The 17,796-nt window shown below is 50.0% G+C and overlaps 3 protein-coding genes, 1 long non-coding RNA gene and 1 pseudogene across 5 annotated transcripts; 3 read left to right on the top strand and 2 right to left on the bottom strand.

The window, feature by feature from the left end:
- Positions 1 to 247: 247 nt before the first annotated feature.
- Positions 248 to 2,375, top strand: LOC123049841 (uncharacterized; annotated as a pseudogene).
- A 1,593-nt stretch (positions 2,376 to 3,968) lies between these two features.
- Positions 3,969 to 5,809, bottom strand: LOC123049842 (uncharacterized). The gene is made up of 2 exons (XR_006423660.1): positions 5,269 to 5,809; positions 3,969 to 4,357 (listed from the first exon to the last, which is right to left on the bottom strand). It is a non-coding gene; the product is annotated as an uncharacterized lncRNA (long non-coding RNA).
- A 1,421-nt stretch (positions 5,810 to 7,230) lies between these two features.
- On the bottom strand, positions 7,231 to 9,339 carry LOC123054296 (protein CELLULOSE SYNTHASE INTERACTIVE 1). The gene has a single exon (XM_044478029.1). It carries the CDS (start codon positions 9,079 to 9,081, stop codon positions 7,480 to 7,482), a length of 1,602 nt encoding a protein of 533 aa, XP_044333964.1. The 5' UTR covers positions 9,082 to 9,339; the 3' UTR covers positions 7,231 to 7,479.
- A 3,414-nt stretch (positions 9,340 to 12,753) lies between these two features.
- On the top strand, positions 12,754 to 13,752 carry LOC123049843 (uncharacterized). The gene is made up of 2 exons (XM_044472710.1): positions 12,754 to 13,071; positions 13,188 to 13,752. The coding sequence occupies exons 1-2, from the start codon at positions 12,982 to 12,984 to the stop codon at positions 13,572 to 13,574; spliced, it is 477 nt and encodes a 158-aa protein (XP_044328645.1). The 5' UTR covers positions 12,754 to 12,981; the 3' UTR covers positions 13,575 to 13,752.
- Positions 13,753 to 14,075: 323 nt separating this feature from the next.
- On the top strand, positions 14,076 to 17,725 carry LOC123054298 (uncharacterized). Of its 2 annotated transcripts, none has more exons than XM_044478032.1 (10): positions 14,076 to 14,247; positions 14,358 to 15,152; positions 15,272 to 15,424; positions 15,531 to 15,776; positions 15,878 to 16,091; positions 16,189 to 16,275; positions 16,399 to 16,747; positions 16,909 to 17,104; positions 17,221 to 17,319; positions 17,470 to 17,725. In XM_044478032.1, the coding sequence occupies exons 1-6, from the start codon at positions 14,245 to 14,247 to the stop codon at positions 16,242 to 16,244; spliced, it is 1,467 nt and encodes a 488-aa protein (XP_044333967.1). In that variant the 5' UTR covers positions 14,076 to 14,244; the 3' UTR covers positions 16,245 to 16,275; positions 16,399 to 16,747; positions 16,909 to 17,104; positions 17,221 to 17,319; positions 17,470 to 17,725. The 2 variants fall into 2 exon arrangements, with proteins under 2 accessions (XP_044333967.1, XP_044333968.1); XM_044478033.1 differs by having other exon boundaries at positions 17,507 to 17,719.
- Positions 17,726 to 17,796: the final 71 nt, after the last annotated feature.

Below are 17,796 nucleotides of genomic sequence, written 5' to 3' on the forward strand. Positions count from 1 at the left end.
TTAGGTCATTGTTCAATACTGTTGTTGATAACTTGCTATCGCTCTCGGTTGGACTTGCCATATACACCCTAGGTCATTGTTCAATATTAGTGTCATTGTTCAATACTATAGTAGATAGATAACCTTATATACGCTTCAAATCTCAGTCCATGATTGATACGGGCCACCGTAAGCCGATTGTTTCTGTGGAAGTTACCCGCCGCCTCGACAAACAAACACACAGATCGATCCGTCACCAAGCAGATCGATGGCGCGCGCACGATTACGCCTCGCCGGCGGCGAGATCGCGGACGACGACATCCTCCGCGAAGTCTTCGCGCGCCTGCCAGGCTTCCAGGACCTTCTCCGGTGCGCCGCGACGTGCAAGCGATGATTCCGCCTCATCATGGATCGGGCCTTTCTTCGGCAGGTCGGCCTCTGGCCGAAGACGGCGCGCCGCCCGTCAGTCCTCGTCGGGATCTTCTCCCAGAACGCGTACCCAACCAGCAAGCACCTGCCTCTGAACGACAGCCCTCCGAGCTTCCTGAGCCTTCAGGCCGGCGGCGCCCATCTCACCTTCGACTCCTTCGTCCCCACCGGCGATGGGCTCTTCAACCTGGCAAGACCACTCGCGTCGCGACGCGGCCTTCTCCTCGTGCGCATCATGCCGCCTACCCAGGTCGACTGCTACAGCCATGAAGTCCGTGAAAAGCTCCATCTGGTGGTATGCCGCCCTCTGATCGACAAGCAGCGCAGGCTTCTACCGCCGATTTCCTTCCACACGAACCATGGATATGGGTACTTCGACAGAGACTTGGACTTAGACTTGGACTGGCATCTAACCGGCTGCGCGCTTCTTACCGACGAGGATCATGGTGCCATTGACGATTTGGATCAGCGACGACGACGACGACAACCGGCGTTTCATGTGCTCTTGACTTACACCGGCAGCAGCGGCATCTTGTATGTCTACACGTACTCCTCTGCCACAGACAGTTGGAGCGCGCCCACCGTGTGTCGACCGGCTTCATACCTCACCAGGTGCGGACCGTTTGCTGGTGTCGTCGCCCGTGGCACCGTGCACTGGTTGTACATGGACGAGACAAGTTTCTACACGCTCAATGTCTGCGCTGCCACGACACATCTTTCTTTCACCAAGATCCCCATCAATATCCACGCCGGTGAGCAGCGGCGGCCACCGTTTTCCATGTGTCACCGAAGAAGGAAGGCTTTCGTTTGTTAGTATACGAGACCATGGCGTGCTAGAGCTTTGGACCAAGCAAGGACAAGACGATGACAATAGTGGTTTCAAGAATGGCAGGGGAGGGTGGTTGCGCTCCGACCTGATAAATCTCGGAAGCGAGGAGAGAATAAACCTGGTCTTCTTTGCGGAGAGGAGAGCTACGCTGCTCGTTGAGCAGCGCGGTGCGTTTTTCATCATCGATCTCAAGAATAAGAAAAAGGCATCCATTGATCTCAAGGGCAAGGAAACGGAGCATTTCAAAGGCACATACAGGTTTCCAGCGAATCTGTGTAGTAGTAGCTGGTGTAGTGGATTACACCACGGCCTGAAAATGTGCGGGTATAACAAGCCTGTCTTGTACGAGGTGGATTGGTCCATTCCTGTCGTCGGGGAGGCGAGATGAGGACAGGTTTATGCATGAATTTGTGAAGGACATGTACTGATGTTTGTTGATGGATCGCGGGCACAGGATTCGATGCAAAAGGATGCACCGGAAGAACATTCCGTAGTTTCTTTCTGGGTACATGCGTTAATTTATCTGTATTCATTCACTCTGATGGTTCTATTTGGTGCAGTGAAACTGAAAATGTCTACTGTAAATCCCGTGCAGCAGCGTTGCGTTGTCAGAACATAATAACTAAGAACCACATGTCTTCAGGTTAGAATGATGTGTGAGCGTGCACGTATGCTGTTTTCGGCGGTGATGTGCATTAGATCTACTATAAGGCTAAAAATATGACAATAGTTCTGATGCTTCAGTTAATATCGAAGGCGATCGTGTGTTCCGCTACAGTCAGGTTGGCAAGGATGCAGAGGACGTATGAGAGGAGAAACGGGATTGCAGCACGGCCCTTCAGTCTGATGAAGCGGAGGAAGAAGAAAGGGCTGATGAAATGGTGCATCGCGAAGAAGGTTGCTGCTGAAAAGTCGCCGTAAAGGTTGCTCGGGGCTTTGAAAACAGGGGTCATTTCTACACTTCTGTATGAAGGCTGTTAGAGACATTAGACAGGTCGGCCGGAGTACCTGGAGCTCTGAATTCCATAAAGCAATCCGGTGCGGTTAGACACATGGCCATATAAAATCTGCATGTTCTTTAGTGAATTTATGCATGAATTTTGTAAAGGACATGTAGAGATGTTCGTTGATGGATCGTGGGCGCTGTATTTTCAATACAAAAGGATGCACCGGAAGAACATTCCGTTGTTTCTTTCTTTCTGGGCACATGTGTTGATTTATCTGTATTCACTCTGATGGTTCTATTTGGTGCAGTAAGACTGAAAATTTCTACTTGAAATCCCGTGCAGCGTTCGTTGTCAACTCAGAATAGAATAACTAAGAACCAAATGTCTTCAGTAGTGAATGATGTGTGAGTGTGCGCATATGCTGTTTTCAGTAGTGTTGAAAATGATCATGTGTTTCAGTATTGTCAGGTTGACAAAGATGAAGAGGACGTATGACAGAAGATACGGTTGCGGCTCGGCCCTTCAGAGCGTCTCTAGCAGATCCCTTAAAAACTCGCCGGTCCGTTATTTTCCGGCGGATTTACAGTTCATGTTAAAAAACAGGTCCGAATATACCTTGTAAAAACGGCCCGGCGCGGGCGGCCTATAAACCGCCCTCGATTCCCGCATATATATACCGGAGCTCACTCGTTTTAGGGTTCGCGTCTGGCATTTCCCCTAGCCCCCTCCGCCGCAAGTCGACATCTCTAGCGACAAATCTCCTTTCCTCTGGCAGCTTTTTGCAGCGCTTGTAGCCACCCAAATCCCGCCCCTATGTCGAGCGCGGGTCGCGGGAGGGGTGGCCGAGGGGAGCTCGGCGGCCACCGCGGCTCGCCGCCTAGCAAGCCCTGCAACGATGATGAGGCTGGGAGCTCCTCCCTCCGCCCGCCAGTGGAGGAGTGGCGCAAGGAGAAGGCGCGGAAACCCGACGCGCAGTCCCGCAGCTCCGGCCGACGGGCGTAGAGCATCTTCAACCGCCTCGACCGGACATTGTCGCTTGCGCTCCAGCGACTCCGGGCGGCGGAGGGTGCGTGGTTCCACACGAAGGAGGCGGCCGCCGCCGAAGACGAAGCTGCAACGGCGCGGGTGGCGGCGCTGAAGGAGGAATACGACATGGCGTTCATCCTCTCCAACTCGCTGATGGAGTACCACCTCCACGTCAAGAAGCCCGATGATGATGATTAGTCGATCTAGGTTTAATTTCGTTTATGCTAGTATGAACTCGGTTTTCGTATGAACTCCGGTGATATAATATGTGGCGCGAACCACTAGTTTAAATTGTGCCGTATGTATTTGAATTTGTTTTCGGTTCTTTTCTTTCTAACGGTCCGTGGTACCGCAAATTTCGTTTACGGTCGCGGACCGTAAATTCCGTTTACGGGATACCGTAAACAAATTTTGCAGGACCACGGTTTGCCAGACCTGCTAGAGATGCTCTCAGTCTGATGAATGGAAGGAAGAAATGACTGATGAAACGGTGCATCGCCAAGTTGTCTGAAATTAGCGTTGCCCGTGAAAAGACGCCGTAAAGTTTGCCCAGGGTCCTGAAAGGACGCGGCCTGCCTGCGGCCTTGGCGTGCGACCATCGGTGCAACGCAGCCATCGCACGGCTGTGCGTGAGCCCCCTCCCGCTGCGGATTTTCTCTCGAAAAAAAAACAGAATACAGATCGTGATACCGGACGTCCCGTGATACCTATTTGGTTCCGTAATACTCTCGCATCATTAAGACTAAACAAAAATCAAGTGAAAAAAACTAATCGCTTGTGAAACATATCCACAAAATGCCCACGAAACAGATCCGCATATGCAGAAAAGCGCGCCAAAATATACTCCTGGAGGCGAGAGAGACCTACAACCTCGGCAGAACAATCAATGGCGGCTTGACCAGGGAAGCACAGGTAAATTCTCCTCTTAAATTGGGCAGCCAAGGAATCCCGTCCCTGATGTCTTCTTCGAGTCTCACGTCCCCGGTGGCTTCTCCAAGAAGTGGTCCGGGGAACCAGGATGCTCCAGATGATTCTCAGTCACCAAAAGTAAGAAATCGCACTCTGTTCTTCATGATGAATCACTGGCAAATTCTCCTACTGTACCGTTTTAGAACTTGTACAGGAAACCATGACTAGTGACCACAATCTGCAGATGTGAAACAACGACAAGAAGTTAGTTCTGTTGCATTTGGAAAAACAAAGTAGGAGCATGTACAGTACCCCGATTTCACATTTAGTTGGATGAGAAGACGTTCTTGCACAAACCGTATAAAATAGAACAAGGATTGCAGAGTCCATCTTGATCTCTCCTCTAAACCTTAAGACTACTACAGTATTGATCCCTCAATGCACTGCATGTTTCCCAAGACAAATATGATTGCAAGACAGATAAATATGATTCGTGAATCGGTTGATCAAAACTTGTGGTAGGAAAATATGATTGCCATTTGCCATGTATGTGGATTAACTAAATTGAATCCTAATTGATACAGGATTCGCAAAACATGATCTATTTTGTTGTCGCGAGTTTTATCTCATGTGTGTTTTGACTTCAAAGTTGCAAATAATTTTTGTTAGAACTTGTATGTACCATCAACTGAATGCTACTAAATGTCCCCAATCAAATATACTAGTTCACATATATTTTTTGAATTGTGTACTAATTCATAGAATTAGCTATGAACAATTTTCCACAAGCATCGTGCTCATATGAGCCTCTAAGCTATCCTTCTCTCGTTTTAAGTTAAGATGACCGGGATCCCAATGATCCATTTCAATTATGCATAATATATGTAACTGAACCATCTATCTGAATGTCATGCTTAGAGGCATAGAGCGAGGATAAAACAAATTGACAATCAGTCCGAATTTAGCATGTAAGGAATCTTAATTTAACTGAATGAAAGCAAAGTACTGGAATTGCTATTAGCTCTCCCTTCTCTGAATTTAACATGCATCTTAACTGAATGAAAGCAGATTAATGGAATTGCTAATAGCTCTCCTTCTCTGAATTTAACACGCATGAGACTGAATGGCACAAGAAGAAGAGGAAATTACCTGTGTGTATGCGGAGATAATACTGCATGTATGAGCTGCAGTCCCTTTCTTCTTCCTCTCTGACTACCAAATTGCTGGCGCTGATGCTGATTCTCGACGTCCTTCCCCTCGATACTCGGCCCCTCCTCCACAAGCCCGAGCACCCGCCAAGGACACGCCAACCTCTTGCGTGGCCGTCCCACATGCTCCCGCTAGGCTCCGCATCTCAGACCAGCAAGGACGGCGCCGCGGAGGATCCCGTCCCCACCGAACTGATGTGCGACTAGGTCGAGCAGGCGGACCACGACGGCGGCCAGCCGGGCTAGGGATGCTGATTCAGCAGGCGGACCACGGCGGCGGTCAGCCGAGCCGGGGATGCTGATTCAGCAGGCGCACGCGGGTGGCGGCCAGCCGGGATGGGGTGAGATGCGTGAGTGCGCACGCCCGAGTAGAAGCTGCACGGCAGCGCGACGAGATCCGGTCGATGGGCAGGAAGTGCTTGGAGGCTCGAGGTGCAGGAGAAGGACATGGGAAGCTTCAGCTGAGCTTAAGTTCCGACCAAGGAAAGGGATGTGGATAAGGGATGTATCCATACAGACGGCAATCAGTATTAGGATCTATATTCTGTTTTTTTCCGAGAGAAAATCCGCAGCGGGAGGGGGCTCACGCACAGCCGTGCGATGGCTGCGTCGCACCGATGGTCGCACGCCAAGGCCGCAGGCAAGCCGTGAAAACAGGGGCCGTTTCTGCACTTTTGTATGAAGCAGTTAGAGAGACATTTAGACATGTCGGCCGGAGTACCTGGAGCTCTGAACACCATAAAGCAATCCGGTGCTGTTAGACAGACAACACGGCCATATAAAATCTGCATGTTCTTTATCGAAATAAAGAAAAATCGATACCTGTTGAGGGCACGGCACATGATTGTGCGCCAAAAGGCAACAGCGAACGGCGACGGCGAGGTCGATCCGAGGGAAGGTTCGGTGGCATCATTCTCTAATCTACAGGAGGGAGAGAACATGCCATGTTCTCCTCTCCCCGGAGCCCCTGCTGTCCCGCACTGTGGATCATTCCCCTCGCAGCCAGCAATGACCTGCCCCTACCACCCCACCGAACCATGGCCAGGTCCATCCATGTGACCACCCAACTGCGCGTCATGCAGCAATACCTATTGCGTTGTTGTCAACAGTTGAGCAGCATGGAGACCAGGATTATGCATGCATGCATGCATGGATCATAATGCAGATTCTTTCCTGCATGATTAGTCGCTGCAAGCAAGAAATGCTCCTCAGACGGTACGCCCAAATCTGAATCTGACATGTTCATGAATGAACCAGCCAGACTGTTTGTGTGTTTATCCCACCAGGCCCCATCTTTCCTCTCTTTTTGTTTACTTTTGTTACCCTGGAACGACGATTATCTGGCATGGTTAAAGGCTTGTTTATTTACTGGTAGAGCAGAAAGTTACAGCAAGGGAGAACAGTTGTGGTACCGGCGATCACGGTCAGGAAAGGGGGACATGAGGGAGTGGGTAGGGGTACTGAAGAACCGTGCACGCATCTACTCCCATCTTTACAAGTTATTGCAGCCTCTGCCAACCTGTAGCTAATGTGTATGCACAACTACAAGCTTGACCCATTTCCTTTCCTCCTCTCAGTAGTCAGTAGGTAGCAGGTACCATATCAGTCTACACACTCCATTGAATTATCAGTGATGAGCCTGTCCACTAGCGTACACCTCCCTAGCAATCAGCTCGTAATAACCACCAAAAACAACCTACTGCGGTACTGCTGACTGCTGACCAGACCTCCAACACGCAACAGCCAACAGGATGGATGAGCTTAACCACAATCGTTAGCAACAAATACTGATTATAATTCGTGATGTCGCAGTTGCCGGCTGGTATTATACACTTGGTTTAATTGGACAATGACAGTGTTCAGAGATCAGAATCGTGTGCTCCAGAGGTGTTTTGTTCGTCAGTTGGTCACAAAACAACAACTGATTCGATTCATTTCTTCAGAAGCTCACATCAGAGATTAGTTACAATCTTGGCCGTGTTCTTATTGGGTTTAACCACACTCACTAAAGCACTCCTCGTCGTCGTCTCAATCTAAGCTATGAATTATGAAACACAACAACATATACAGAGATTCCTTCATACAGAGAAGGAGAACCGTGGGTTGAAGCGCATAGGTACAAGGCTCAGCCAATGATCGCCGGCATGTCATGTCATGTCCGGGGGAACACGCCGAGCATCTTGCCCCGGCCGAGGCACTCGGAGAGCTTCTTGGCGCCGTCCACCTCCGCGGCCAGGAGCCCCTGCAGGAACCCGCACGCGCCGGCGGCCACCATCTGCTTCCGGCACCGCCGGGACTGCGCCACGGCCAGCAAAAGGGAAACGGGGAACCGCTTGTCGGCGCCCCGGACGGCCGGGTCCAGCAGCTGGACCGCGTTCACGATGCCCATCTCGTCCTTCTTGAACGCCTTCCGGTGGCTGCTCGCCGCCACCACCAGCGTCGCCAGCGCCCTCGCCGCGGCGTCCCTCTCGGCCACGGCCTTGGCCTCCAGCATCCAGATCAGCCTCGGCATCGCGCCCCCGGCCTCCTTCCTCGCCTTGCTGCTGCTGCTCACGCTGCAGAGTTCTGCTAGCGCCATGGCGGCCTCTGTGCGGGTGCTGGCCCTGTCGCTGCCCAGCGCGGCCAGGACGTGGCTGACGAAGCCGGCGGACACGGCTATCTCCGCGATGTAGCGGAAGGTGGCCATGTTGCGGAGGAGCCCGAATGCCGGCGCGAGGCCCGGCGCGTCGCCGCGGCAGGACTCCAGGAAGTCCTTGACGCAGCCGAGCGCGCCTTCTTGGAAAGCCTCGACCTTGAGCCTCTGCCCCTCGTCGCCGTCGCTGGCCGTCAGGTTCTGGAGGCAGCCAAGCGCGAGCTCCTGCGTCCGCGGCGTGCCGAGTGAGACGAGCTGCACGATCAGCGGGAGCGCGCCCTCGTCGCGGAACGCGGGGAGCAGGTCCGGGAACGCGGCGATGTTCCGGAGCACGCCCGCGGCGGCGGCCTGCGACGCCGGGGTGCCGGCGGCGCAGGCCACGAGGAGCGCGGCCACGCCGCCGCGCGCCGAGACGGCGGCCGCCGCGTCCCGCGACGAGGCGGTGAGCGGCTCCAGCGCGACGCACGCCTGCTCTGCGCTGGCACCGCCGGACTCCAGCGCGCGGCAGAGGTGGGGCACGACGGTGCCCGACTCCTGGGCCAGGAACAGGCAGCCGGCGTCGGAGGACGCGAAGGCGGCGAGCACGGACACGGCCTTGTCGCGGGAGGCCGGGAGGAGGTCGCCGTTGTCGAGCATCGCGGCGACCGCGGAGACGGCGGCGGCGGAGTGCGACGCCGGGAGGGACCCGACGGACTCGGCGAGCGAGTCCAGCGCCGCGGCGCGGGAGACGGCCGACCCGAGCCGGAGGCGGGGGAGCAGGCTGTCGGACCCGCCGCCTTCGCCCCCGGCGGGGGACGGGGAGACGAGCAGGCGCGCGTCGGCCGCGAGCTGGGAGAGCGAGGCGGCGGAGGAGGAGAGGAGCGAGACGGTGTGGAGGTGGCCGAGGGGAGGGCCGCCGCAGACGGAGAGGAGGGCCCCGAGGGCGGAGAAGAGGGGGGAGAGCAGCGGCGCGGAGGGCGGGAAGGCGGGGTGGGAGAGGGAGGCGGAGAGCGAGGAGACGGAGGCGGAGAGCGAGGGCCAGTGGCGGCGGAAGGCCGGGGAGGAGGCGGCCGCGGCGGGGAGCTCGGCCAGGAGGCGGAGGCACTCGGCGAGCGCGTCGCCGGTGGCCGGCGGCGGTTGCATGGTGTGGTGGACTGGAGGGGAATGGGAGGGGGGAGGGAACTGAAATGCCGAAATGCTGGGCGCGTGTAGTGCGAAACTGCGCTGGATCTGCGCGCCACTAGCGGAGCCAACCACTCTATACTGTATAGTACTTCTAGAAGCCTACACGACTGCTAAGCCATCGTCCAATATTGCATTCAGACATTGAGCTGAAGGTCTGTCTACTCTGCAGTATGTCAGTACGTGGGTCCTAACCGAATTATGTAAACTCTTTTATCTTCGTTTTTTTTTTTTTGCAAGTTTGATGATGACTTTGAATTCACAAGCTCACGAACTAAAAATGTTCCCGCCAAACAAGTTCATGGACCTCCGGTGCAATTGCCTCTTGAGATGCATATGGTAGTTGCAGTCGCATTTTTTAATACTCACGGTCAGGTGATTGTTTTTGTGGAATTAACCATTGGAAAATTGCTCTCGCATGTAGAAACTATGATTCTGACACCAGAATATATATCATTTTTTTGCATTAGGGTGTCCAACCATATACGTTGCTAGGTAGCCCATGAACTATTGTAAATTTTGATAATTCTAGTGTTCTTTTGATTGTCATGACAAATAATAAATAGATTGAAAGTTTTCTTCACGAAAAAAAAGCATGAATCCATACGTAAGAATCCTTCCTCGTGTACAACACTAGCTGTCAATACTCCGACTCGAAGGTTACCCTTGTTCATATCGCCCCAAGCGCGTCATCTCTATTCTCGCATCAGATGGGTCACCTTTCACTGTTGATTTTCTACCGCATTCCTTATTGTTCCCCTTCCCCACGTGTCCTCGAGCTATCATTTGGAGATCGTCTAACTATCACATAGGCTTAAAAAGCAAACATCGTTTCATGTTGCTTAATTATTCTTGTTTTGCGTTGAAATTTCAATAACCATCTCGGAAAGATTGCCTTCCTGGCCTACAATTCAAAATCAGACATCAACATGTCCAGCTTAGAGGTATGTGTAAGTTGAGTAAGTCGAGTGATACATTGAAAAGGAAATCGGTTGAAATCCAACAACGGATTGACTTAAGGGTGCGGCGGCATGTTGATAATTGAAACCTTCTAATTCACAGTTTGAAAGTTGTGTCTCATGAGCTCGAACAGAAAATACAATATTTTGAGTTTGAAGTGGGAGAACAATGACCAGAGATGCGAGATCACAAATCGGATCTATGGATGTTCAGAGAGGGTGGATTTGCAGGACCGGTGATGTAGTATGCCATTTCTTACAATCTCCTATACTTGAGAAAAAAAACACAAGGTTCTGTTGCCCGGTTGTTCTTCGTCCAACCTTACATATGTTTTTCATCTCTTTCCCTTCCCTCTCTTCCTTTTGAATTTTTCTTTTCATCTCCAGTTTTTTCCATTGGTGAAAATCGCATCAACTGCCCATCTTTATTGACTTAGCAAACAAAAATTTGTTTCCTTAGGTAAACCAATAAATATTTATGTTTTTTTTACAAAATCGTACTAATGGTAAGGTGAAAAAAAACTAATGGTAAGGTAGGTAATCACTGGCTAAGCTACTAGAATAGATTACCCTGTAGTACTATAGATGACTGGCGTGCACAGTTTTGCTTGTGAAGCAATACAAGCTTGGCTCGTTGCAATACAGTGCTGCTTCACTGTCATCAAGCGGACAGCAACCAGCACTCCACGTATTCTACAGTATCCTGACATGCAACAGCTCCCGCCATTACTGGCCCCACAAGCAACGCGGCAAACTTGACAAATTTGACTTGTGGACGAAATCAAATCACAGAATGAACTGCCCGTGAAATTATTTCACGCGGCTGACCTTTTTGTGTGACGCCCGACACAAAGGCGCCACACTATATTGTGCAACGCCTCACAGATAGGCGCTACACGCCTGGCCAGCGTTGCACCCCAGACTGCCTAAAAATTGCTAAGTCATTGTGCAGAGCCTAAGAGCTAGGCGCTGCACTGTATAGTGTGGCGCCTAACTCTCAGGCGCTGCACTAGTGGTTGCACTACAAAATGAAGCAACCACTAGTGCAACGCCTAGAAGCTAGAAGCTACACTGTATAGTGTGGCGCCTAGCTCTCAGGGGCTGCACACTGACTTAGTAATTTTCGGATCACACGGGTGCGACGCTGGCCAGGCATGTAGCGCCTATCTATGAGGCGTTGCACAGTGTAGTGTGGCGCCTTCGTGTCGGGCGTCACACAAAAAGGTCAGCCGTGTGAAATAGTTTCACGAACAGTTCATTCTGTGATTTGATTTCGTCCATAGGTCAAATTTGTCAATTTTGCGAAGCAACGCTGCTTCCTCCTTTTCATGGGCGAACATGCATGCCCTCCGTATTTTAATCTCCTGAAGACATGATAGAGGGGGTAGGCCAACTGCTTGCCATACGGACAGAAAGATGGCGAGGTGAGGTGAGGACAAGAGAAAGACAGGAGAAAGTCGGGAGCTGCAAAGATTTCAGCTTTGAAGCTGTTTCCTTGGATGTGTGGTTCACGTGTCTTTTCTTTTGCGAAATAACTCTTTATTACTCATAATTAGGGATTACACTCTCGTAAGACAATATCTAAGACCTCACTAGGAGCCGAACCAAGCCAAACCATGGTACGACCCTGGCCTCTACCAAAATTTGCCATAGCATGACTAGCACCATTGCCTGTACGATGAATATGAGTAATAGAAGAGTCACGTTCCCTCATACGTTGCTTTATCTCTTTGATCAAAAAGGAATATTTAGAAAAGTTGCTCCCAATACTTTTCACCATGGATACCGCTTCCAAACAGTCAGATTCAACATCAAATGGCAGAAGACTCCATTGCAGTGCCAAACTAACTCCCTCTCGAATCGCAAGGATTTCTGATTCCAGAACATCTGTACAGACATCAAGATATCTGCAGGCACTAAAAATGATATTTCCCAGGTGGTCCCGAAGCACCATACCGACTCCCGCCTTTCCATTAAGTACCAATCCGTCTGTATTTAATTTCACCCGCCCTTGACATGGAGGATGCCACGGGGTGCTAGCAATTGCAGTACTATCACAAGTGGATCGCACCATTGGAAAAACAGTGGCTGACCTCCATTTTGCCTTTGACGAAATCTGCATTAGGATCCAGCTTAATATTGACGAGCGACTCAAGATAACTTGCCAAGAACCTCGTTGAGACGTCAATGGGCGGAGCTGGTTTTGCGTGAACCACTTCGTTCCGTACGTACCACACTCTCCGGAGGAGCATGAGCACACGGACCCGGGCATGAACATCTACGTCACGCATGAGCTGAATGAACCAGTCGTCATGGTGTTTAATACTAGTTAGTTCTGGCAGTTCCCAAATCTTAGACATGGCCTTCCATAGACGCTGGGCATTGTCACAGGCACATAAAAACATGAAAAGAATCGAAAATCTGCTTCTGTGCTCGGGCTCAGCTGATCCCGCAATCCACACCGATCAGTTTGCATTAGGATTCGTGCGTATCTCTGTATTTTCTGTCGTATGCCTCTTTCTCTGGAGTGGAGCACAGTAAGCATTTATTGCGTCGGATCGTTTCGCTGGCTTTGCGGGACAGATAGAGGCTGGATGGCTCGTTTTCTTATCGGTGCTAACGTCGCCCGGGGACAGCTACACCATTGATGGCTCGCCACTTTATCTGAGCCACCCTGAGCCGTATGGGCTAACTCCTCCCATGGACGGCGTCAACACGTCTGCAAACATAAAATGCATCCCCACACAGACCATCTGCCCATAGCTCTCATTAACTTCCCCATCTACCTCCAACATCTATTTTTCTCCCCCATATCCTCCTCCGTCCTCGTCTCCGGCGACATGTCCGCTTCATCTTCATCATCTCTCCCTGTCCCGGCGGACTGGTTGCTACCCCTGATGGCATGTCCACTCTGCGGCCACGAGTTAGTGACAGCCGTCGCAAGGAGTGGGAACAATGTTGGCACCGATTCTACAAGTGCATCCGCTACGATGTAAGTACTTTTTGATCCGATTTTGCCAGATTTTCCTTATTGAATCAACTCTTCGCACGCATTTCGACCCTTTCACGTTCTCATGCGAACTTGTTGTCCCTTCCATGTTCTTTCAGTCAAGGCAGTGCCGTTTCTTTGAGTTCCAGCGTGCGTACAACATGAGGATGACTCATGAGCAGATCCTGGCTATGCAGCACCAGGCCGGATGGCACCCACCCGGGTTTGGATTCGCGCCCCAGCAGGGAAATGGTCCTTCTCAGATGGTTCGTGCTACCATCCAACCCCAGATCCAGGCGCAGTTGCAGCCGCAGATGCAGCCGCAGACGCAGCCTCAGATCCAGTCTCCGATGCAGCAGCTTCCCCCGGCGGGCAACAATATGATAGCTGACGCCGGAGTCGGAGCAGCATATGGAGCACAAGGCCTAGGTGCAGTCGCTGTTCTTATGGCTGCAGTGAACATCATGCTAACTGTTGTGCTGTTGATGGTTGTGTTAGCTAAGTAATCTCCGTAGGTATTCTAGGGCACTCCTTTATTAATAGCGCTATGCAAGTGCTAACTATTTTAGTGTAACCAATGGTGGCTCCCTTTACCGCTCAGCCTATTTGAGACGACGAGCCAGGTTTTGAGCTGTTGTGCTATTCGACAACCAACTATGTAATGCTTTATCAGACCTTCATTAAGCTCCCTTTTTTATTATTTTGCTGGGTTCAGATTGTATGAATTTTTACATCTCCCCCTATGCAACGGGGTTAGTTGAGCTAACACTCTCAGAAACACATCATGTGTGCGAATCAGCAGCTCAACGAAGCTGCCATGTTTTCTCATCACAAACCATTAATCTCTAGCGTGCACGTCCATCCACACCCAGTATAAATGCTGAACCATGTTTGACATATCAACGTCTAGGAGAGGTTCACCGTTTCGTTATGCCACACGTCCCAATACACGCGTCTCCCCTCGCCGCACCGTTTCCTTTATTTTTTTGGATTCGCGAGGGCAGAATCGTCATCACGCATTATATCCCTATCCCACGGTTCCACCCACACCACCACTCATATCCTGCCCATTTCTTCCCCACCCGCCGCCGGAGAGCAGTACCAGCTATTCTACCGGTCGATCCCGGCGCAAATTCAGCTCTTGCATGATTCAGGCCCCTCATCGGTCATACCACCATGGTAAGCTGTAGATTTTACCTTTTTTTTATAGCTCTTCTGTATCTAGCGTCATAGATTGTATGCCTGGATCTGAATCTTGTCCGGGTCTCCCCTTTTTTTCTTCCTCGCAGGATGATAGTAGTTCGCAGTTCGGCAGCTGCGGAGCAACGGACGCTCGTTATGTTAAGGACGTCGCTCAGGCAGCTGCGCCTTGCCCTCTTGTTCACCCAGAGGGCTCATCTTCAAGTGCTAAGTCGGTAGATCCACCTGCACCAACATCACGCATCTCCATCAAGCATGCAGCTTGTGTCATTCAGAAGTTTGACGACTACAAGAAATGGTTAGTAGAGCAGATTGGTTTTGGTGGTATGCTGAAGCTCCCAGCCGTGCAGAAGCTGAGTTTGAAGTGCAGCGCTTGGATAATGAGTAGAGTCAGCGTTAGCCGTAGGGAGATTAAACTTAGGGATAACAAGGTACTCAGGTTTTTCACCGAGGATGTGCACAAGGTTTTTGGGATCCCATGCGGTCACCGCAGTGTGAAAGGCAGGGATGCAATCATCAATCCTGAAGCTGTTCATTTCATAAAGACAACACTTCAAATGGATAAAACCGGCGTGCATAGCTTGCGGGCTGCCGAAAATTTTCTGTTGCGCGATATCAATGAGAATTCAAGCAAGTTGGAGAAGGATTGTTTCCAGATTGCATTTGTCATCTTTGTTACGGGCCATGTACTAGCACCAACTACTAAGCACAACTATGCCACCATCGACTACTGGGGGGCGATTGCAAATACGGAGGCCATAGTTCAGTTCAATTGGTGTGAGTATGTTCTGTTACAACTTCTGGATGCAGTCAAGAAGCTGAAGAGCGACATGCTGGACAACAATCAGTCCACCAATCTAACCGGTTGCCATTTTTTCTTCCAGGCAAGTGAACAATTTAACATACAAGCGCAACTTTTCTGAATCAGACGATGCACAGCAAGTTATGTCAGATTTTCTTTTTGTTATATGTTCCATTGAACGACATATTTTTTGCTATGCAGATTTTCTTGTTAGACAACCTTGATCTCGGCATTTTAAACAAGCCTCATAATGTGCTCCCAAGGATATCTGACTTCGACCCAGAGTCATTTCGTAAAATGTTGATTATGGCTGCCGATCCAGTGAAAGGAGCTACGTCATATTCTCATGCAAATGTAGTACAATTTTTACTGGATCAACACCCTTTTTCTGATATTTTTATGAGTTCTGATGTAATGTTCAAAATGCTAATCGGCCCCCACATTCTTTTATCTAACACAGCTGAGAGATGCGTCGACGGTCTGCTACATACGGCAGAAGTTTCCCTCATCTGTTCCGTCGTCAACAACTAGTAGAAGGCTGCCGAGGGGATGTGCCACGCCTGCAATAGGAAACCTTCAATTCACAACTCCCCTACCACATTGCGATGCTGGTCATCAGGTTAACACTGACGGAGCAATGCCATCTGCTGCAGCTCCTGGTCCATTGGATTTCGCAAAGTACTTACGTGAGAAGTACCCACAGCTTGTATGTTTTTCATCATTTTTGGCTTGGTTATTTGTACACTACTTATTCTTCCTCGCCCATGCTAGTAATCCGTATCGTCACCTCCTGTGTCGGCTTCGCAGGTAGCAGACGAGATCACAATGATTATAAAACAGCAGTACGCAAGGGGCCTTATGCAGTTGACACAAGCCAGCAATTCTATCCAGCAGGCCTTGTTACAAGCAAGAAATGGTTTGCAACTGGATATGTACAAGTTTTCAGACCAAGTAATCAACTCAGTGTCTACCCGCTGTGTATGTTGTCGTGTGCGTGGTTTCACTGGTTGCCCTGCCTCAGGTCGTCATAAAACCCTATGCATGTTATGCATTTTATGCCTGTGTTATCTCTCGATATGCCATGCAATATAATTGCTTTTTACTGTTTCCACCATCAGGCACTACTAATTCCAAATCGGTACGTTTTACCACGCCGGTGGCTCACAAAATTTAGGGGAAAAGGCTAGAATTATCTGAATCCGAAGGTTAGGCTCCACTTGATATTCTGCCTTGTTGGTTTGTCCCTTCCTTATATTGTAGCCTTTCTAGTATTTGCTGATCTCAGATCAATCCATACTCACTCCATTTTTTCCGATTAATTGTGGCAGCTACATCGCCCGCAGCACAAAATGTTTCGTCGCGCAAGAGATCCGCTAATATGGAGGACTCCGTATCTAGCAGCAAAAAAACCACGTCAGCGGCATCTTGCAATGTCCTCAATCACTTCAAGTCTTGCCTCATGTTCCTCGCTGAAATGTATGCTGACCTTCCTGCCAACACCCCTATAACTGTATTTGGCCAATGTTCCAAGAACCTTGAGAAGAGGAAATACATATTCCAGCATGGGTTCGCAACTGATCCGTGGTGCAGGGGAGTTGCGCCGCATCCCCCACATCCACCAACCACGGACCTTATTGCAGCTCATTTCTTGGAGCTGTCACATCAAGATCTGCGGAGGTGAGTCATTGTATCCGTGTGGGGCTCATTTTTGTTTTGTTTCTGTAGAGTTGCGCTCATTTTCCTTTTTAAACTTTCTCCATACTTTTTCTCCAACATATTCAATGCTGATTCTCATAGCCCAATATGTTCACCCATCTAAGTATACTTGTCATAAGCAGGCACTACATTGTACACGCCAGTCCTAGGCTTATCCGCATTACTGGGAAGGCTATGCTTGATTAGCTAATTGGGTCGCGCCCCCTTCAGCACGAGCTTGCCTCTATAATCATGAGAAGGTATTCTCAGTCTGATCAAGAAGCCAATTCGGAGTGCCCCTACATGAATTGGAGGCACAATATCGAACCTGAATTTGCGGTATAACAGCCAGCCACACGTTTGTTGTGTAGTTTAGTATTTTACTTCTTTTGTCCAGAAAAACATGCTGACACTGCCTGTATTCATGTTTTTTCGCATGCAATTTTCCATTAAAGACCATCGTTCTTGCCGACCAAGAATACTTGACAAACATCTCAATTCAGAAGCAGCTTGTTGGAAACGACATCCCATATGACATTACATCATGCCAGATGGTATGTCTACACTGCTTTTCCCCCAATCATAATATTATGCAGTACTAATTTTCATGTTTTTGTTGACTTCCTACTTGACTTAACAATTGCCTTATCAAACTTATCTCATTTAAACGTATGTTGGTTTCAAACACCTGTTTATTGACTCAGTTCTTCCTGCCTGTCCCCCTCGAGGACGGCTGGATAGTGATCATGTGGGACATGATGTCAAGGAAGCTCCATGTACTTGACCCGCTCATCAGGGGAGAAGGTCCGCATGACGCAACGAGAGATAAGCATGAGATATTGCCTGGAAGCTACATCATGCACTTTTCCAATGCCTTAACGAGTATTATGCTGGGTGGCCAACGCAAGACGGACAATGGTCAACCAAATACCCAGTAATAGCTGAAGAAACATTCTGCAGGCAAGCTTGTTTCTGCTGTTCCTAATCACACACTCAGAGCTACATGGCAGCACGAAATCTACTTCAGTTTT

This window comes from Triticum aestivum, chromosome 2D, assembly GCF_018294505.1.
Source record: "Triticum aestivum cultivar Chinese Spring chromosome 2D, IWGSC CS RefSeq v2.1, whole genome shotgun sequence".
In the NCBI taxonomy this organism is placed as follows: Eukaryota; Viridiplantae; Streptophyta; class Magnoliopsida; order Poales; family Poaceae; genus Triticum; species Triticum aestivum.